The sequence below is a fragment of the Taeniopygia guttata genome, chromosome 17 (genome assembly GCF_048771995.1).
Source record: "Taeniopygia guttata chromosome 17, bTaeGut7.mat, whole genome shotgun sequence".
NCBI classification, from domain to species: domain Eukaryota; kingdom Metazoa; phylum Chordata; class Aves; order Passeriformes; family Estrildidae; genus Taeniopygia; species Taeniopygia guttata.
This window is the reverse complement of record NC_133042.1, coordinates 3792439-3813837: the sequence shown is the minus strand read 5'-3', so window position 1 is coordinate 3813837 and position 21399 is coordinate 3792439. Positions and strand designations below refer to the sequence as shown.

The following is a 21399-nucleotide window of genomic DNA, read 5'->3' as shown; positions in this document are numbered from 1 at the left end:
GTTGCCTGACCTTAATTTGCCTTCCCTCGCGTCTCTGTCGTGTGACTCACGCTGTAATTAAATGATTGCTGCCCCCTGACAAATCTGAAACCTGTGTTGTGAAGCCCCAGCTCATCAGAGCATTTCAGAGGGAGCACTGACATCTGCACACGAGCAAAATGTCACCTCCCTCATCCCTCCTGCCTTGCAAACAGCCAGGCTGGTTGGTCTGACTGCAGATCCAGAGACAAGTGGACGTTGCTGAGATGTGACACAGTGACATGCCCAGCTGCCAGCTCAGAAGGGACAGGCACCTCTCCGGGGCAGGACGTGCTCCTTGGCTGGAGATGTTCAGCCAAAATCCCCCATCCCCCTGGCAGGTGCTGCCTGTGCTGTTTGAGACCAGAACAGGGAAGGTTTGTTGTCTCGTGGGACTGGCTGTCAGCTCTCCTCAGGCTCCATGTTTTGAGAGATGTGGGAGCACTGCCGGTGCTGCCACGCACTGGGATACCCCTGGGTAAAATCCAGGAGTGCTTGCTGCCTCTCTGGCCTCCCTCACCAGCCCTTTCCAGCAGCATATGCAAATCCTGATTTGTGAGCACAATTACCTGCTTTGTATGCACAAAACTGATTCACTTGCACATTCTGTGGGCATTGCTGAAGAGACCTGCTGGAGAATCAGTCCCTCAGGGCCAAATGCTGGAAGAAACAGCCTCTGATTTTGTGCTGTCAGGCTTGCTAGAGCAGTGGCATAAATGAGATGGATAGCTACCTTGATTAGCAGGTGCAAATGTGTTGAATTTTTTTTCCCCATCTATAAATCAGGCTTTTCTTCATCAAAATTCTCTCATTGCATCCACAATTGGTAGCCCCCACCCTCCCCAAAGCAGTAAGCACGAGCTTGAAAGAGCCAGATGAAATGTAGTAGCAAAGGTTCTTTTCTGAAAATTGGCAGGAGGAGATTAAAAAAAAAAAAAAAAAAGGGTTTCCATCATTGTCCAAATAGGCCAGTTTGTCACCAGAGCCACAGATGGTACTGCTGTCTGGGTAGGACAGGGGTGTGTTGTGGGCAGGAGGCAGATGAAAGTCATTTTACACAGACCTATTTTTTAAAGGCAACCTGTTCAGGGGATTTGGAGGTTGCAGAGCTGAGCATGTAAATCAGGAGGTGACCAACCTTGGCGAGGGTGTATTTGTGTTTATGGAAACAGCCACCCCTTCCTACAGTTCAGTTTAATACCATGCAGGTTCTGTGCACATCAAGTAATATTTGTTTGTTCTTGTGCTCTTCTGCTATTTTTGCCGTTGGAAGATCCCGGTGCCTTTATTGACTTAGACTTTTATAGGATGAGGTTCTGTCTCTCTAAGGTATGGAGTTTAATAACTTGGTCAAAACCCATGTAATATCCCATTCCTTTTCCTGTGGTGGCACAGCTTGCCTGGTGCACCAAGCAGGGCAGCAGGCAGTTAACTCCCAAGCTAATTTAGCTGCAGGCTGAAGTGTTATACATAAACAGCAATCAAAACCCGTGCCTGCGAGGGGCCGAGTTAAGGTTATCTCTGCTGTCTTTGCACTCTTATTTTCTGCCATTAGAGTGTTTAATCCTGCAGCTCCTAATGTTCTTGTAATGGCATTTTCTGTGCTTGTCTAAAGAGCACAGGCAGGAGGGAAGAGGGATGGGTTTTGCTGGATGGAGCTGCTCCTGAACCCATCCCCCTGACTGGGCCATCCAGCCGGTGCTGCAGGGGCTTCTCAGCCCTCCGTGGGCAGCTCTGGGGCACTGCCAGCCCAGAAGGTGACAGCTGTGGCACACAGGCCACCCTCGGGACCTCTCTGCTTCCTTGCATCAGCTCATGTGTTCCTTGGAGGTGTGGTGTAGGAGCTGAGCAGATGATAATGGGAATTAAATCTGTGCAGAGCTTAAACTCAGGCACAATCCTTGGAGGGTAAGTTGCACTTAAGTGCTGTGATGGGTGAGGGTGAGGAGGGTGTCTCGCAGCAGGGGTAGAGGAGGGATAACTGTCAAATTCACTCCAGGTTTTCCCTCCCTGCTCTGTTCCAGATCGGTTGGGCAGGAGCCACTTTCTTTGTCTTGTTCCTAGAGTTCTAAACTGCTGCTGGAAAAATTGCATTTCTCATCAGGATGAAGCAGAGGCTCAGGTTTGGAAAGTGCCATCCCTGAAGAGCAGGAGCAGCAGGTGTCAGGGGTAGAAGAGGTGTGGTTCCCCCCATCACACAGCCCCCCGAATAATCAGGCTAGCTCAGAGATCAGAGGCTGTGAGGGGAGGAATAGCAGGAGATGGCAAAGATTTCCAAAAGAGGCTCTTACCTCGAGATAAGTTGGTTCAGCTCTTTATTCCGTGATGTCCTTGTGGAGAGAGGGGCAAAAGAGGACGAGCAGGAAATGTCAGGGGTCTATACAGACTTTGGACAGGGTGGGCTTCCCTGGCTCTTTGCCAACCCCGCTGGGGCAGAAAGGAGGGTCCAGGGATTATCTGATCAGAGTCACAGGGTCCCGGGGAAGGGGAAACAGAATGCCCATGAGCTCACTGTAACAAAGAGGAGCTTTTCAGAGAGCTTTCCTGGCAGGCTGGGAACGTGGTGCTGCAGCTCTGAGGCTCAGTGGCACTGAGGATGCTGTGCTGGGGCTGTGTGTGTCCAGAGAGGAGCGGGCACAAAAACTGGGGCTGCATTCTGTATCCCTTTGGGTGGGGGAGGCAGCCCTGAAACAGGCGTGAGAGTGTTTGTGTGGTGCTTACACAGCTGGGAAAGTGTGTGTTTATGGCCCCACAGCCTTTGGGATGGATCAGGCTGCCACCCCAGCTGGGGGCTGGACTTGTCCCCAGCACGTACCTGTGCAGCTGGGACAGCCCTGGCACAGCAGGGCATTCCTGCAGGACAAGGGTGAGTGCCAGCCTTGGGGGTGCTGCCAGGAGGGAACCACGGACACCAGCAATGCCAAGAGAAGGCTGACAAGCACCAGCTTTGCTCCACCACTGCCGAAGCTCCTCCAGCTCCTTAAATAAAAGCGCCAGTGATAGCACAGAGCAGCTTCCCCGGAGCACAGGGACTCTGGGAGCCTCCATTCCTGCTGTGCACAGGGCGGGGGGATTAGGGGGATTCTTGCAGCATTATCACCATGGATCACTCTCTCCATAATGAGGTTAACAGGTTCATCCTGCAGCCCTGCTCTGCTGCTCCTGTGGGGATGTGGGTGCAGTGTGAGACCCCATTCCCCGTTCCAGCAGAAGCAGCAGCACAGCATGGAGAGTGTAGTGAAGGAATAGCTCAGCAACTTCCAGCTTTTCTATAAAAAAAGAGAGCTAAAACCTCCACCTGTTTAATAACACACTGGAAATACAATATTGGACCTCCAGAGCTGAGCACTGGGACTTGCCCTCATTTATACCAAGTGAGCCGTGATCCTTCCTTTGGCTGTAACAGCTGAACGATTGCCTTGGATTATCCAGCGTGGTTTGTGGCTTCTGGATCCAAAGGCAGAGGCAGGACTGTGCCTGCCAGAGGCAGGGTGGCAGCAGTGGGAGCAGGATTCTTGTCCTGGGGGTTGCTAGGTCCTGATTCATTTGTGCTCCTGCAGCAGCTGAACGCTGCACAGAGGCGTGTGCAGGACCTGTGGAAATTGCATCCAGCTCCAGGTGCAGTTACTTGTCAAACTTGGTTACTTTGGTTGACTTTGGCTTCAAGCTCAGCTTGAATCCTAACTCAGCTGCAGCAGGGGGATGACTGTGTCCCTCTCAGATGCAGTTGCTTTGAACAAAGACTCTTTAGTTTGGCCTTTTGATGGTTTGATTCATTTTAGCAGCGTGTTGAAAAACACATCCTAAGGAGGGCTTAGAGGTATGGAGCCCTGTTCCCCCCACTCCAGGCACTTCATCAGGTGTTGCTTATTCCATGGGGATTAGCCAGCCTCAGCATCCTCCCTGGCTCAGCATTGTCTCTGGGGAGGATGGGGACAGACTGAAAATAGCAGAGTAGTTTGAGGGGCCAAAGAAAGAAGGTGGATGCTGTTGTGGAGAGGGCAAAAGCTCCTGAGAATCTGTAAGAGCACAGTAGGTTCTGCTGAAATTTTTTGGAAGCCCCACTTATTGTCAGTTCATAGTTATGATAGAGGAATAGATCCTAATGACTGGAGGTGATGGAGTCCTCTCTGTTCCAGCAGACTGCAGCACTCAGCTGATGCTGTGCTGGGAGCCTTCCTATCCAATTTCCCAAACCCTGCCAGAGGGTGTAGATCACCCTGGGAAACCTGTGGAAAGCTGATCCCCACTTTCTCCTGCCCTGGATCTCCTCCCCAGCTGGTGCCACCACTTACCCTCTCACTTACTAAAATAAACCTCCCAATAAACCTCCCAATAAAGTCTTGAGCACCAGCTGTAGCTGCTGAAACTCCAGGATTGGGGTCGATAAAATCAATATTTCCCCTGGTTGATAGAGTTCCTCCTTCTGATGCCAAACTGACGGAGCAGTAAACAAGCCAGCAGACAAAATAAACCCTCCTGCACCGTGGCAAGGGGGTTCACCACCCAGCACCCCCAGCCATGGATATGGGGGAGGTGTTTGGGCCATGGGATGCTGACCTTTGTCGGTGTTTTTTCTTTATTTGCTCTAATTTCTGTGGCAGCAGGCGAGAGTGAGCCAGTGCCCCAAGACTCCCAGCTCTGCTTCGCCAGCACTTTGAGATGTCTCTCATTTGCAGAGCACATATTTGTTATGTAATAAGCGCCAGGAATTAATGATCCACAGCACGGCTGGGGAAACTTGCGTACTAAGCACCCAAGGAAAAAATAACTTTTCTTTTTTTAAAATCACTGATGGAGCCATTAGGACCTGTGTTTTCCTGCACCGAGACCGCCCCAGCCCCCAGGCACGGCAGAGCCTGAGCAGGGCCAAGCGCTGCCATCTCTCTCCCAACTCTTTCCCTTTGGAGCAGCAATGTTCCTGCCGCTCCTGTTATGAATCATGAGGTTAGCAGCTTTTGACAGATCATAAATCAGTGCTTCGAAGTTGCTAGGACAAATCCCAGGACATTTAATCTTTAATATTAGACGCGTTTGAGGCAGTGAATATTTCATGAAGGTGCTGTTGCATTTTAGCACATCATTAGCCGTCTCTTTTTTCCCCCCCCACTCTTTCCTTTTTTTGCTGCCTCTCCCTTCCCAGGCGTTTCTTCCTCAAAAATCTCAGTGGTTGAATCCCCACCTCGCTCCCTCCTGACAATAAAGCTCTTGGCTGTAATCCTTGTGAGGCATTTTAAGAACTTGCTTAAGGAGGAGCACGCAGGTAGCTGACACTCTGCATTGCCACTGTGAGGTGGGTGCCACCTCCCCAGCATCCTCCCCAGGTCCCACCTCAGCAGTGTTTACAGCTCAGCTTTGCTGCACTGGCAGGCACGGTGGGGAGAGGAGGGGAGGGTGGAGGGAAACGGTGGCAGCAGCTTGTAGCAGAAACTCCACGTGCAAATCCAATTAATCTTTTGATTTTGCTGTTTCTTGCTCCGGGTTATGTATTTCTACCAAACACTGAATCAATTTGGGCCAAGTGCGGTCATGTTTCCGGTGTGGAAAATGTCTTTTGCTGTCGAAAGAGAGGAGCAGAGTGAGGCAGTGCCCAGAGAGGAGAGGGGAGCAGGGCTGAGAGGGTGGGAACAGTCCGGGGAGGTGGAAGCTGGGGGGGTTCTGCATCTTTCAGAGGGAGTTTGCACTGCGGGAAACTCTGCTCTCTTGTGCTGGTGCCAGATGGCAGAGAAGAATGGGGAAGGGGATGTGGGATGGGTTTGTGGTGCCCACCTTGGGGATTGCACAGGGTGGACACTGGGAGGTCAGGATCCTGCTGAGGAGTGAACATCAGGACTGCACAGGAACACTGGTTAAGGGCAGATCTTCTGCATCATGAAACCCCATCCCCAGCTACTGTGGGTGCTGCATCGTGTAATCCCCTCCCTGAGAATAACTACGGGTTTCTTACAGCTTTCCACATCTCTTCCACACCTCCTGGGGGTTTCTGGAGTCCAAAGTGCTCCAGAGGCACAGGAGGGACCAGAGATGGGCAGCAGGGGAGGAGGGCCTGACTCTGCAGTCCCTGCCGTGCCTCTGGGCCAGGGCCATCTCATCCTTCCCTGCTCTGTCCTAGGAGAGTGCAGCTGCCACGAAGGGTACGCCCCGGACCCCGTCCATCGGCACCTGTGTGTGCGCAGCGACTGGGGACACAGCGAGGGGTGAGTGGGGACCTTGGCCAGGGGGATCTGCTGGTGAGGAGCCCAGCTCTCCTCCCTTGGGGGAGCACTGGGCCATTTTCCCAGCCCAGTGATGTGCTCAGCTGCTTTTGCCCGCTCTCCTCCCAGGCCCTGGCCCTACACGACGCTGGAGCGGGGATACGACTTGGTCACAGGAGAGCAGGCGCCAGAGAAGATACTCAGGTGAGTCAGAGGTTCACCAGGGTTCCTGGGGACATTTGTTCAGGGTTCACCTGGGGCATTTGGGAAGGGAGAGCCACGAGGACATCCCAGTGGATGCAACCTTTTGGTCAATCCCAGCTCATTCTTGTGCTGGTGGTGGGACAAGTGTCACTTGTCTGTGACAGACCTGAAAGATTTGTCCGCATTTGGCAGGCAGAGAGGGGTTCCCCTCTTGTCCCTTCAGCAAACGTGAGGACAGCATGTACAGAAAGAAGATTTTTTCCCATCCCATGTTATTCTGTCCTATCTCAAGTCATTCCTCTCCTATTTGGCTTTCAGGACAAGACAAAATCACGGACTTACCTCGTGGTGCCACCACTGCTCTGCCTTCCGAGCAGGCAGTGGGTGGCCACCATTCCCTGTGGACACTCTACTCCTGTGTGACGTGTTTGTCCTTTCTCCAGGTCTACCTACAGTTTGGGTCAAGGGCTGTGGCTGCCAGTCAGTAAGAGCTTCGTGGTGCCCCCTGTGGAGCTTTCCATCAACCCCCTTGCCAGCTGCAAGACAGATGTTCTGGTGACCGAAGATCCAGCAGACGTCAGGTAGGAAGCAGATTTCTCGTTCTCTTCATGCTTCAGTGCCGGTACTGCTCTTTAAATTGTTATTGAGGATGCAGTCATTTCTGTGATGATAGCTTTGATTAATTTCCTTCCAATAAGAAGTCTGATGTGATTGCTCTCCAGGCTCTTTGGGCTGATGGGTCTAGGCCAGGCCTGAGTGTGTAACTCTGAAATCTGCCAGTACAGGCAGGTGAATTGGTAGGAACCTGTGGCAAGGCAATTTGAGAGTGGCTTAAATGTAATGTTAGATTGCAGTGCTTAAATGGATGCATTTACTGGGATGGAGGAGCTGTCATCTTTCTGAAACTCATCCCTACATCACATCCACCTGGCCACTGACGTCTGCTGGGATGCTCATGAAGGGTGAAAGGCCATGTTGCTTATCTAATAATTACACAGAGTGTGGTTTTTTGGTTTGTTTTTTTGGTTTTTTTTGTGGGTTTTTTTGTTTGTTTGTTTGTTTGTTTTCCTTTTTGGAGTTCAGTGAATGCCTGGACATTTTGCTGATCACCTTGGTGGTGGTTATACTCTTTAGTCTGGTTGACAAGGGTGTAACTGTAAATTATAAGAGACTGGTGGTACATCTCTATCACAATTTGGCTCTTTTAGGACCGTTGCTTTTCTAGTCTGCAACAACTTCTGCTTTTCATTTGAGAAAAGAAGGAGTTTATGCTAACATTTTCCAAGCCAAAGTGCCGAGAGAACATTATTTATTTCTTTCCTCGTCACATCTTCATTAAAGGTGCCTCAGTGAAGGTGGAGGCTCAGAAGCTTGTTTTCTGCTCCAGTGCAGTAATTGTCTCTGGGCACTGCTCCTTGTGGAAAAGTCTCTGTTGGGATGGATGAATGCCAGGCAGGAGGAGGGGAGGTTTTGGCACAAAGCTGTTGCCTGCTCCCCTCATAAATGGAACCTGCACTGAGAATTCCAGGTATAAATATTGGAGTGGCTCAGGTAGAATATGGGAGGTGTGAGTTCACGGCACTTGTATCTTACACACAGGAGTTGCTGAATTATTCAAACTTTAATAAACGCAATAATAAATATTTGATGTTGAATTATGGAAGGTTTCACAGATACAGTGAGAAGTGAAAAGCAATCTATTATTTCTACATTAGAACTGAAACACTTCTCAAATGAGCAGCTGCAAGCTCGGGATCCTCAGCACCCCGGGGTGGGTGGAACCCTCTTCTGAGGTTCTTGGGCACTTTCATGCGAAAAAAAAGGTTCTTTCAGAGCTGCTTATCTTGCAGCCTCTTTATCTGTGGACTGACACGAGCATCTTCTCAGGGGAGAAGTTTTGGTGGTTCAGATGTTCAGGTGGTGATCCAGCAGGTCAGGTGATCCAAGGTAGGTGTTCAAACACAGCCATTCCTCCCTGTTTGTACTGGACGTGAAATGAGTGCACAGAAGCTTGGTAAGTTCAGAAGAGAAAAGGAGCCAATTTTATTTCTGACCTATATATAGAATATATAGAATTCCAAAAGTGACAGTGGATTGGAGGATGAAATTGCCACCTCTCCAACCACACTGGTCAAACCAACAGTCCATCAATTCTCTCCTCCCACAAAGAAGAATGCAAAACAATCATTATTTACATGACAGTGTGTGAGAACTCCAGTAGAAATATGTAAACATCAGAAGGCATAGAAAACTTTTAAAACAACTTTAAAACTTTTAAAAGAACTATAAAAGGAAACTTAACACTTAAAAATCAGGGCAACACCTCCCTGTGCCTGGAGGAGTTTCCTGGCTTTGGGACTGTGGCAGCACTGCTGTCTCTCCATGCTGGGAGCTCCTGCAGGTGGATCACAGAATCATTTGGGTTGGAAAAGACCTCAAGGATTGAATCCAACCTGTGACCAATCCCCACCTTGTCACCCAGACCAGTGCACTGAGTGCCAAGCTGAGACCTTTTGAATATTTCCAGGGATGGGTGTCGCTGTCGAGGCAGGACGGGAATGAAGAGACTCTGACCAGAAGGCTGAATGAGAGTAAAACTCCAGTTTATTCAAAATACCCTGCTCTTTTATACAGAACTTCATGAGGCCCAACTCCATTGGTCCTGAAGTGAAAACAATCCACACCATTGGTGCAAAGTGCTTGAAGCACAGTGATAGAACTTAGCTATAAACAGTGTGAAGAACAAGAGAGATAAAGATTATTTACATTCTTCTCCAGCTCTTTCCCAGGCTTTTTGCCTGGCTAGAAACTCTCAGTTTCTCTCTTTGACTGAATCTGAGACCCACAGGTGGGAATTCCACCACCTCCCTGGACAGCCCCTCCCAATGCTTGACAGCCGTTTTCCAATGAAGAAATCCTTCCCGAACATGCAGTGCTGGTGCTTTAATCCAGTCCCATCTCCATGCCAGGGGCAGACCCTGGGCTGTGCTCCACCAGCTGCAGCACAGCTGTGCCTCAGCTCCTGGCGTGCCCTGTTTGCTGTCCTGTGTCACTGTGGTGCTGGCTCAGTGCTGTGCTCCTTCTGTGTCTGTAATGACGAGCGTGCTGCATTCCTGCAGACCTTTCATTAGTCTGACACCTTTGGCTCTGGGGTCACTTGCTTTGAAGGGTTTAATGGAGGGAAATGGCAGCAAGCCTGCTTTGGAGAAAACAAGTGATGAAGTCTTTACAACTCAGAGGGTTAAAGGTTCAAATGTGGTCGTGTGTTTTTTATGAAGATGCTTGAGATGCAGAGGGACAGGTGGGGCTCATCCTTTCAGCAGCTCTCTGGGGAAATGCTGCCTCCAATGTGGGAATCCAGAGCTTCCCTCTGGCTGCCCTGGCAGGTCTGGGACCCTGGCAGGGGTCAGGAACCCCCCTGGACAGAGCCCCCAGAGACACTGGCTGTGATCTCTGTCCATGGAAAAGAGTTTTCAGTCTTACAGGATGAATTACAAGCTCTGAGTGTTTGATATAAGTAATAATTAAGTGTGGCACAGGTGCAAAAGTAAAATTTTAGGATTCTAGATTAGGGGTTCAAAGGGGACAAGATGGAGGAAATTGGGTGTGTCTTGTCCTTTTTCTCCTTCTTCATGCCCTCCATGTTTCACTGTGGTGTTGGCATTTTTCTGTTGGTTTAGGCTGGGGACACACTGTTCAACGTAGGTGACAGATATTGGCACGTTATTGTAAATCCAGCACAGGTAATTTCTGGTATTTAATGTTTGTACCATCCCACTGAGGGCAGAGCCCCACACGCTGCCCTGCAGGACAGAGCTGCGGCAGGGCAGCAGAACATGTTAGAGATAAACAGAATAAACAGCCTTGAAACCAGCACAGACCAATTATGGCTTCTGCTTTGGCAGCGGGGCTGAAAGACAGAGACTTTCTACAATCTCAGGATCATCAATACCTCAGATTCCGACATCCAATGCTGTTCTCTGTGTGTTTCACTGCTGGGCAGTGCAACAAAATCTACTTTGGTGGATGGGAATGAAGTGCCCAGACCTTCCCCTGCTGCAGCCAAGACATTGGAGAAACTTCCAGCAAACAGGAGCCAAGGGGCTTCATGCAAACATCCCCCTCAGGATGCTCCAGGGGCTTCAAGGGACAGGACACAGCAGTGTGCAAAACTTGGTGCTGGATGTTTTAGGGCTGTGTGTCATAAATTAGGAATGAGAGTGCTTAGAGTTAATGAAACTTGCATATATAATTTATCAGTGACCATATTGAGCATCCCTTCCTCAGCCCCAGAGTCTGATCCTCCGCACAAGGATCGCATCAGTCACAGCCCGGGCCTGTGACAGCCACGCTCACGGTGATGTCTTTGTTCAGATGAGCTTGGCCAGCAGTGCTGCAGGGCTCTCCCCATGCTGGGCAGACTGTCCTGGCAGCACATCCCCTGCCAGGACAAGAAGTACATCCCAGTCCCACCTTGTCTGGTTAGTTTTCAAGACCCCTCTTTGTTTCCCTTCCCATCTCTCTATCTAACCTGCATTTCTCCCATAACCTGGTGTTAAACACAGTACTCTATAAAATTTTGTTGAACAAATTGCTGTTAGGTGTTCAGTCCTTCTGCTAGCCTTCTCTGGACATCCTGCCATCTCTGCTTGTGCCTTTGGAAGGTACAGCTTGTCCTGTGGGTCAGGAATTGCTCTAATTGTGGCAGTGTATGGGAAGGACCCACAGCCCCCAGGTCCTGCTGCCCCAGCACTGAGCATCCCTGCAGGGATAATAAAAGCATCCCTGCAAGGGATAATAAAAACATCCCTGTAGGGGATAATAAAAGCATCTCTGCAGGGGATAATAAAAACATCTCTTGGGGCACAGAGAGCTGTGGGGGACCAAGAGGAGAGCTAGCCCGGGGGCAGAGCACGGCACTGGCAGACACCCAGGGGTCACGGTTCACTGTGCCACCCGCTCTGCAGAAAAGTTGATAATTTCTGTTGAGCAGCTATAAATCAGAGGCACGAGCCTCAGCTGCTGCCTGACATGACATACAGCTCCATCGTTATGGCAACCATAGAAACAAATAAAAGCCTTGCCTTCGCTTGACAAGCCTTTGAGATGTCCTGATGGAGAGACAAGTGTTCAGCAGCAGAATGAATTCTCTTGAACTCGCTGTCGATTTATCTTCGTTTTGCTCCCAAGTGTGCCCCTTTGCTCTCTGAATTCTTTGCCAAAGTACAATCAACTGGATTTTTTTATTTCTATTTTTTTCTTTATTTGTTTGTTATTTTTATTTTCAATTCTCTCAGAGGCAGAACACTCTCTCCCCCTCTCTGTGCCCTCATGAGTCCCGTCTTCTGTCAAGGATGGGAACAAAGCTTTTTCTCCCTGCCCGTGGCATTCACCAGCTCAGCCATGCTGTGCTCTTGCAGCCTCACTGCTGCCCCAGCCTTACAGGAGTTTTGAGTGATATTTTGAAGGGGTTTTGCAGTGATTTGGGCACTTGTGATTTTGCAAGTGGTGATCACTGTGGTGTGATGCTCCCTGGGAGTGGAGGAGGATGAAAAATGAAGAGGATGAGAAAGGCAAAGGGTATCTGGAGTGTGGAAACAGCTTTGCAATCCCTGCTGTTTGCAGCAGCAAAACTCATCTGTCTGTGCCCTAACCTCCTCCCTGATCTGCAGGAGCACAGATGAATGGGTGCAGCTGCAGTGAGCATCCCTCAAGGTCAGGAGGTCTGTGTGGGATGGGATGTGGCATGCAGGCAGAGGGCACTCTGCCAGCTCTTGCCATTTGTGCAGGGGATGCCATGGGAATTTGATTTTTTTCCCCTTTTTTTCTTTCTGCTGCACCCTGGAGCAGAGCAGGCTGTGATTTCGGGGTGCTCAGTGTCCTGGGGACCCTCGGCCAGGAGGTTGGGGCAGAGGAGAAGCCCCTTTTTCAGCCTGTTCCTGAGCAGGGGCCATGGCTCTCCTGCTCCTGGGGCCAATGAAAAGGTGTGAGTGGCTGCAGTCAATGGCCACGATGAATGGACAGCTTTGCATGATGGAGCAAATTGATCATTGCATCAGCAGGCACAAATTCCTCATTTCTGCAGAGAGGGCAATTCATTACTGTGCACATCACAGAGACACCCTCATCCCCACAGACAACCCCTGTGCTCTGGCCTGCACTTCTTATCACCCCAAGATGCTGCTGTCTCTCAGGAAGTGGTGGAGAATGAACATCTTTAGGTGTTAACACCAGGACAGAGGCAGCTTTTGGCCTCATCCTCTGGAGAGCAGGGACAGATGCTTTACAGAGAGGCAGCCACCAGCCCCTGCCCTGCAGCTGTCAGCTGAGCTTCGTCCTGGCTGCTTACCAGGATTTTTTCTGCTGCCTGCCTCTGGCTGTGATTTATGAGAGCAGGTTAGAAGAGTCAGGTACGTCTCACTTCGCCATGAGGTGACTAAATGGAGATGTAATCTTGCGGCAGCCACCGAAGGTGTGAGCAGCAAAATAAGAGAATTAGGGGAGCGGTGTGATGGGGAAGGAGAGGAACCTCCCCCCCAAAAAAATGGAGCTGAAATCACCCAGAAAGGATCTAGGGTAGGTCAGAATTTAAATGTGGATCAACCCAGCACCGCTGGGACAGTGCAGGAATTTTACTGCCCTCAACCTGTCTCTTCCTGGTCCATCAGCAGCCTTGGCATCTTTCATGCCCAGAATCCAGGGGACATTTCAGCCTTCCCTCATCCTGAGCTTTTAGTAACTCCTGCTGCAATAATGCTGAGCTTTACTCTCTGTGCTCTGCTGTGTGAACACGCTGCATTTTTGAGGTCTTAATGCTGCGCCATAAAACTGCACAGAAAATGATCAACCCTCTTAGGGACAGGGGATGTAAATTTGGACCTTGCTTGTAGGCAGATCCTTCACAGGGAGCACCAGCACCAGCTACAAGTTTGGCAGCTGAGAGATTGCAGCTCCTCTCGTCCATGGTTCTGCATAGCCCAGGAGCGAAAAAAACCCCAGTGAGTGAACAGATTTTGTTTATATGTTTATTGAGACAATTAAAAATACCCCACACTTGCCAAATCTGCAAACGCTGTCTCACACCCAGAATGATTCCCTTTGATGTCTCTGGGATCTCCTGTCACGGAGAGGGGTTTGGCACTGGGCACTGCGGCTTCAGCACGTTCTCCATATGGATCTGCTGTTGCTGTGTGTCCATCCACCCATCCAGATGGGATCTGTGTGGGGCGGGATCCTGCCAGGGCTGAGACAAGCAGTGGTACTGAGGCTTTGGAGGGGGAGGCCAGGCTCTAACACTCTGTGAGTGTTTAGCAGAAAGGGTGATGCAAGGTAGCAAAATCAGACCTTGGATTCCTGTGTTGAAAGGTGATTTTTCCCTCCCTGTTTGATGTTGTTATTTGTTTTTATGTCGCTGCCTTTGCTTTGTGTTAACCAGCAGCTGGAATGTGCTTTGTAGCTGCCTGTTCAAAGCACAGCCCCTTGGCCTCTCTGTTTATACATCCTCTTTGTACTATTTTTCCTGAATTACAATTTTTTACCCCTTATTTCAGTTTTATTACCATTGCTTTTGTTTGCATTTCCTGCCTGAGAAAGGGACTAGAAGGTTTGCAGGAGGAAGGTCCAGGCAGCTCCTACCCTGGCCCAGACAGGGTGCTGGGATGATGCCCAGGTAGGGCAGTGACACTGGGAAATGCCTTTTCTTCAGTTATTTTGTAACACAACTCAGTGGAAAGAACTGGCATTACCCAAAAAGCAGTTCTGATTAATGTCAGTTGCCGAGGGTCCCCATGGCACTGAGCACCCCAAAATCACAGCCTGCTCTGCTCCAGGGGGGCAGCAGAAAGAAAAGAAGGGAAAAAAGGTCAAGTTCCCATGGCATCCCCTGCACATGTGGCAAAAATCTTTCCTGATTTGGATGGGATCTACTTTTCCTTTCCTGTTTTTATTTCCTGTAACGATTGCTGGATCACTTCAGCCAAAGGACAAAACTAATAAAATTCAGCGGAGCCAAGATGTTCCTGGGAGTGTGCCAGGAGCCTGTGACAGGCTCCACAGCCAGGGAGGAAAAACCACCTCTGTGGAGACAGCAGGAATGGAGATGGACACAAGCAGGGCATCTTTGTCCTTCTTTCAGGGCACTGCAAGAAGATGCTGTCCCTTGCAGGCTTGGAAAGGGCACCTCACTGGGAGCTCAGGGATAATCTCAAAGTGCCTTTTTCCTGCTAAAGCCAGGATATGCTGCACCATGGAAGAGAGAGCTCTAGGTTGATTTTTATGGGGATTTATTGATTGCTAAAAGCAAAGAGGGGATGCACATGGTGCTGCAGAGGAACGTGGTCTCACTGTGGAGGGATGAGGGGTGGCAGCTCAGGCCAGGGGGCAAAGCTCCGTTTGATTTTCACCCCAGGGCAGCCAGGGCTGGGCACAAGCAGTGACCCAGGACAGCTGTGCTCCATGAAGACAAGTGCAGTGAATTAGTTTCAGCTCCTGCTCCTCAGCAGCAGAGCCAGGGTGAAGTTTCCACTCCTCAGTGCAGTGCCCTGCTGCTCTGGCTGCTGCCCTCCAGGGATTTTCTCCACTTCAGGATATCACCCTTGCTCTTGGGGTGATTTATTAGGAAAAAATGCCTTTTGTGGCTTTAGTGCAGCACTTTGCAGGCAGCTCAGAGTAACTTTGCTCATGCAGTGCTGCTCCTTCTCATTCCACAGTTTCCAGATGCAGGAGAGATGCTCTGCAGACCCTCCGTGGCCCTCTCACCTCCAGGCAAAGGAGCAAAATAAGCTCAAAATGAGTTTAGAAGCAACAAGAAATTCAATGCATGGCTTATAGGCAAGTCCAGTGTTGCACAGGGCAGGAATGATGTGTCCTGTGTGGCCTTGCCCGCTGGCTCACAAAACCTTTTCATGCTTTGTGGAGGCTGGATCAGACCGAAAATCCACTGCCCTTTGCCTCCACTCTGCACAGATTTTGTATCATTCCCCTTTTGGTCTTTGTATTTGGTCTCCTTTTCTGATTTAGATGTTTTGAGTTCTGGTCAGGGATTTTCCTAGTCTCCCCAAAGTGGGTTGTTGACTGCAGAGCCAAAAGCAAAATCTTCCTTGAATTTTCCTGCTGCACATGTTTCAGTCCCGGCAATCTGGGTGGTGGTGATGCTTTCCTGGGCACTTTGCTGGGAAACTTAACTGTGTTAAGCAAAATATTGTTTTCAGGGACTAAATCAAAGAGCAGTGCAAAGCTGGAGAGGTTTGGAAGGAGGGCTGATGAGTGAGCAGGGGGGAAAATAACATCAAGAAAATTAGGTGAAGCCTTGCAAAAAAATAATCCCACCTTGGGAATTGCCCTGCTTTCACTGCCTGAAGAATTACTGTGCCATAATCAATTCAGCTCTTGATGTTTCCTGCGGTGTTTTTGATATTATGAGATGCTATTGACTGCAACCAAGTGCCTTTTATCAAAAGTTAGATGGGTGCAGCTGGGGAGCCACTGCTGCAGGCTGTGCCACGCTGAGGGCTGGACTCCAGCAGTGGGGATCTGAGTGCAGGCTGGGCTGGCAGTGCTGGGGAAGAGGGATGGGGATGGCTCACAGTCTGTGTGTAACCTACCCAGTGCCTGCTGCAGCTCCAGCAGAGGGAACACAAGTGGCTCCCGTGGTGTTGCCCTGATTCTTAAGATTTTCTAAAGCCTTCTGAGTTTACATTCTTGTAGAGAACTGTCTCACACAACTTTCTGTAAACAGCCTATCGTTTTGTATTCCTCCATAGGGGTGGAGAAATTTGATGTACTGGTAGTTTGTCCAATGTCACTGGAGAGGTGGCACAGTCACCCTCCAATCCTCTGTCACCTTTGAGAAAGTGTAAATGCTGGAGTCAGAAAAGAAACATTCTCTTTTTCACCTTGCAATAGCAGCAGCTCACGTCGTGCTTTCACGTGTCCTGTGGTGATCCTGTGGAGCAGGCTGGAGGGGAGCTTGGAGAGGATGAGGAGCTCCCAGTTGCACTGGGACACCTTCAGGGGTGCTGGATGAGTTTTGGGGGAGAACCTACTGCTGCCTCCTGCAAACAGGAGATCTGGGCAGTGCACAGCAGGGCTCATGCCAGGTGCCACAGGGCTGGGTGGCTGTGTGCAAACTGAGGTTTCCCTTTCTGTGTGAGGCAGGGCTGTCCTCTGTCTGTCCCAGGCTGGCCAGTGTCCCCTCTGCTGCTCTCCCTCCCTCTGGCTGGGGGCTGCCCCCTGTCACTGCCTCCCCCACCCATCCCAGCCCTGCCACAGGGCTCTCTCCCAGCTCATGGGGAGCTGTGCAGAGCCCAGCAGCGCACAATTAACCCCAGCTAATACTTCCCTGCTTCTGCCGAGGGCTTAAAGTGACACAAATGAAGCAGCTGAGCATTAAGGCAGGATGCTGTGTAAATATGCACTGAGCTTTTGCAGAGAGAAGTCTCTTCATTCTCTTCAGTCCACATTTCCTTTCTTTTTTAATTATTTTTTTTAATTAGTGTGTATCCAACACAGACAGGCCAGAGCTGGAGTTGTTAGTTCTGACTGTGGGTGCTCTGGGTTTGGACTCTGGGTTCTCTGGGGCCATAGATGAGGAGTTTTTAAAGAGTTATGATAATGTTGTGATTGAATAGATAAATGGCTCATCAACTGATGGAATAAGAGAAGCACAGAATGGTTTGGGATGGAAGGAACCTTAAAGACCATTCATCCAAGCCCCCTGCCCACAGTGGCTCACACTCCCCATTCCTGCTGGTTCCTGCATATCCCTGAGGGAAGGGAGAGTTTTGAGGGCAGGAATGGACCTCTGCTTACTTGAGCCAAGGATTGGGTGTGTTGGGAGTCCTGGCTGCTTCCCTTCCCTGCAGGAACTTCTCAAGGACTTCAGGGAGGAGCAGACCATTCCCACCTGATGTGACCACAGGCAAATCCAAACCAACCCCTCCCACTCTCCTGCCTGGGAGCTGGGTTCAAGGGGAAGGAGCACTCCTGGGTTTGTGTTGATTTGCCTCAGTACAAGACATGGGAGACTTTTTTTGACTTTTTTTGGGGAGGTAAAAGCCATAATTTTTGCCTAAACACAGCTGATAAGTGATGCAGATAGACGAATAGCATTGGCAATGCTACTGACCTGAAGGGCTTTTCATGGCATCTCACTGGAGCTTACAGGATCCCTTCTTCCTGGTAAAATTGGGATATGCTGCATCACAGGCAATTCATTATAAATGGAAACCTCCTCTTTTCACAGAATCATAAAATACCAGGTTGGAAATGGACCCCAAGGAATTATTGAAGCTTGCTTTATATAAAGGCAAAAGAAAAGGAGCTTTTAGTATGGAAAACTTCACTGCAGTAAAAATAGCACCTGGCTTGCTTAAAAAAGTACAAGTGGGCAGGAGATGGACTTGGAAGCAGCAGGGGTGGCTGGGTGGGGGGGACACCACCTGCAGTTGGGGAGCAGCCATGCAAATGCTGCTTTCCAGGGTGGAAAAGAAACCACAGAAAATCCTGCCTCGGAGTGGGAGGGATGGGAGGGTGCTCCTGTGGAGGCTGGACATTGTCCTCCACCTGTCCCTGTCTCTTGGTGTCACTCCAGCTGTGCAGCTGTGGGTGACAGGGCACGCAGGGAGTTGGGAGCCTTCCCACAGACCTTCCAACCACCTCTCCTACACACACATCTTACCCTGAATCACCAGGTCAGGCAGAGCATTCCCAGAGTGCCCCAGAGGATCTCGTTTTTGGGGAGGTGTGGGTTTGGCTGTGCAAAGCCCAGCTGGAGTGATGTCCCTGAGCTCTGGCTCTCGGCAGCAGCTGTGGCAGCATGACCTGTGTCAGCAGGTCACCTCCTAAATGGACTGTGAGTTCTGCAAGGTCCATCCAGTCTGTCCTGGCTTTCCCAGTGGGAGCAGGGCTGGGAGAGGTTTGGGCTGGGAAGGCTGGAGCAGTTCAGAGCGAGCTGAGCTGGCTTGCAGGGCCAGCACAGTGTCTGCATTCAGCATCAGTCCTGCAGGGCTCTGGGTCAAGCACTCACACAGGCACTTCCTCAGAGCAAAGCCACAGAAATAAAACCCCACAGCAAGTGCTGGGTGACCTATTTAGGAAATCCAGGGCTCTGCTTGGACTTGAGGCTGCACAGTCCTGGCAAAGTCATCCCCACAGCTCTCAGGGGGATGAGCTCAGGGTGGCTTTGGTGGTGTGGCCACCAAAGGCAGAGGAGGCCACGCCTGAGGGTGGGTTCTGCACATGGCCAGCCTCCAAGGAGAACAGGGGCTGTGCTGCTCATCCTTGCTTTGGATGCAGGAGCAGGACACCTGCAGCATCTTTCAGTGGCACATGTGTCACTGCAGGCCCCCAGCTGGGGAATAATTATCATTGACTCCATGATTGCAGAAAGCTGATCAATTGCTTTATTATCTCATCCTATACTATATTATACTGCACTTATCAAGAAACTCAGTAACCCTCACAGCCAGTCTGATCCAGTTTTGACCTATAATTGGTCAATCCATCCAAACACAATCCAGTGTCCAGTTAAGAAATCACCTTTGGTAAACAAATCTCCATGGCACATTCCACATGTGCACAACAGCAGGTGCAGTAAGTGGAGATAAGAATTGTTTCTCATCCTTTTCTCTGATCTTCTCCCAGCCTTCCCCAGGAAAATTCCTGGGAAAGCTGTGCCTGCTCTCTGTGACAGAGAGCTGCTGCCACACATATGTGCCAAGGAACTCAGGGAATTGTAGATCCCTGCCCACCCAGGGGGATGGAATTAATGGGAGAGCAGAATATCGGTCACAGACACGCAGAGCTCTGGGGTGGGTTGCCTCATTCAGTCTCAATTATCCTGACACAAAATCTTTTTTGGTGGGATTTGCTCTGGCTTGGCCAGGATGCTGTTAGCAGGGGGATGGCCTTGGCACTGAGGATGGCACCGGGCACTGCCCCCCCTGCTTCTGCTCTGTGAGCTGGGCAGGGGGAGCCTCGTGGGAAAAGGATTCCTGTGACTTCGACACGGACAGACTTTGCTGCCAAACTCCTCCATTCTCCAGTGAGATCATTAGTGTGAAAATCAAACAGGATCAGGGCCCAAAGGGCTTGAGGAATGGTACAAAAGCCCCTGTCATATCTCCCAGCACAACTCAAAGGCTGTTTTTGTAGTCTCTGGGCCAGCTCGTGGTTTCATGTCGATCCTTATCCATGTTACTTTACTCATAACTTCCATGCATCACTCCATCAAGTTATCTACTGAAGTCCAGACAGATCAGGTATTTCCCTTTCCTTAAAAAAAAAAAGATAAAAGTTGTCTTACTGCATAAAGATAAGGGGTGAATCTGATATTCTTCAAAATCAAGAGGGAGACACGGAGGGAGGGGCCAGGGACCAGCGTGTCTGGCAGGAAGTGTCACCCCTCTGTCACTTGTCCCGCCTGGGTGCTCCTGTGGATGAGATTTCAACCCCTTCTCTGGGTCCATGAGCTGCAAAAGCTGTCACTGGCACATCCAAGAGCTCCCAGAGCTTCTGCCAGCTTCAAACCCTCCTGCCTGACCCCATCCCAAGGTCTCTGGTCCCCCCAGTGTCCCCTCCCAGTGCAGATCCCCCCTGCCCTCCCTGGAGTCCCCCAAGTAGGAGGAGTTCCTGCCTTTCCTGGTGACAAGATCAATACCAATGGCTTCCATTAATATTCTGGCAATGGCAGAGAAGATTGACTGCCTCATTAGCAGGCATCGTGTGAAACTCTGACAATAATTAACAACTCAACGGTCTTATTTGCTGGCCTATCACAGAAGTATTCAATCAAAAATGTAATTTGCTCGACGCTCCCATTTACCATAAAAAGAATATTCCTTCAAAGTTTTAAATAGACTAATTAAGAGGGAAGAAATACAGGGGAAAAAAATTATTAACAGTATAGTTTTAATGGGAAATTACTGGAGCGTATTAATAATGCAATAACCATTTTTAACAGCTGTCTGTCAGTTTGTGGGCCGGGGTAATTAAATTAGGCACTAAAGGGTCACTCCAATTAGGTGTCAGGAGCTGCACCGGGGCTGACGAAGGCACGTCAGGAGAAATGCTCTGGCACAAGGAGAAATGCTGATGCTGAAGTCCGAAATCCCCAAGGAAGCTGCAGAGGTGGGAATCCCTGCTCACATGAGGCAGCAGCACCTGCTTGGTTCAGGTGTGCCAGGAGAGGGGCAGAGCTGTGTGCTGGTAAAGGCTGGAAAATAGTAATGAGGAAGAGTGTTATGTGAGCACCAGCATGGCCTGGGGTGGCCTCTGTGACGTCTGCTTCAGCCTGATGCTGCTCAGGTTTTTAATTTCTTTTCCAGAGCCAGAAGGCAGCGATGCAGGGGATTTTTGGCAATTTCTTTCAAGGCTTTTATATTCTGCGGGTTTCAGGCTTGCGTTTCCCCTTCCTCCATCCTTTCTCCCCTTCTGAAATGAATTGCAGTTAATTTTGGATGTTGTTGAGCCTGGAAACACATCTTTCTCGCCTCCAGCCCATTAAAAAAATATATTTACAGTTCCATAAAGCAAAGCCAGCTGCCAAGGTAACGTCCTGCTGGCTCCCCGGTGTTCTGGGCACAGAGTAAGGATTTGGAGAGGCTGGATTTGGATTTGCTTCTGTGAGTACAAGGAAGATTTTAAGCCCAACAGAGAGGTTTCTACCTGAGAAAATAATTCTGTGCTGCCTGGGGAGGTCTTGTAGGGAAGCAGGGTGTCCAAGGGACCTGGGGTGCTTGGGTTCAGGGCCAGGGGATGCTGCTGCAATTCCCTTTCCTTCTCATCATCAATCAGGATGTGGATGCCTCTGGGTCTGAGCAGGAAGCAATTACACCTTCCAGCATGATTTTTTTAAGATCTCATCCATTTTCTCAATGTTGTGTTGAAGTAGGACCTTTTCCATAGTATGACTGTGTGGAGAAACAATTGGCCACAAAGCAGTAATCAAATCCTAGAGCAAAACCTTCATCCATCAAGAGGTACC

The 21399-nt window shown here is 49.9% G+C and overlaps 1 protein-coding gene across 1 annotated transcript in view; it reads left to right on the top strand.

The window, feature by feature from the left end:
• Positions 1 to 21399, top strand: part of ASTN2 (astrotactin 2) — a 336891-nt gene that overhangs the window by 143043 nt on the left and 172449 nt on the right. The window contains exons 8-10 of the mRNA XM_030286868.4: positions 6131 to 6215; positions 6342 to 6416; positions 6860 to 6997. Coding sequence (XP_030142728.2) covers positions 6131 to 6215; positions 6342 to 6416; positions 6860 to 6997 — 298 coding nt within the window. The remainder of the gene's footprint in view (positions 1 to 6130; positions 6216 to 6341; positions 6417 to 6859; positions 6998 to 21399) is intronic.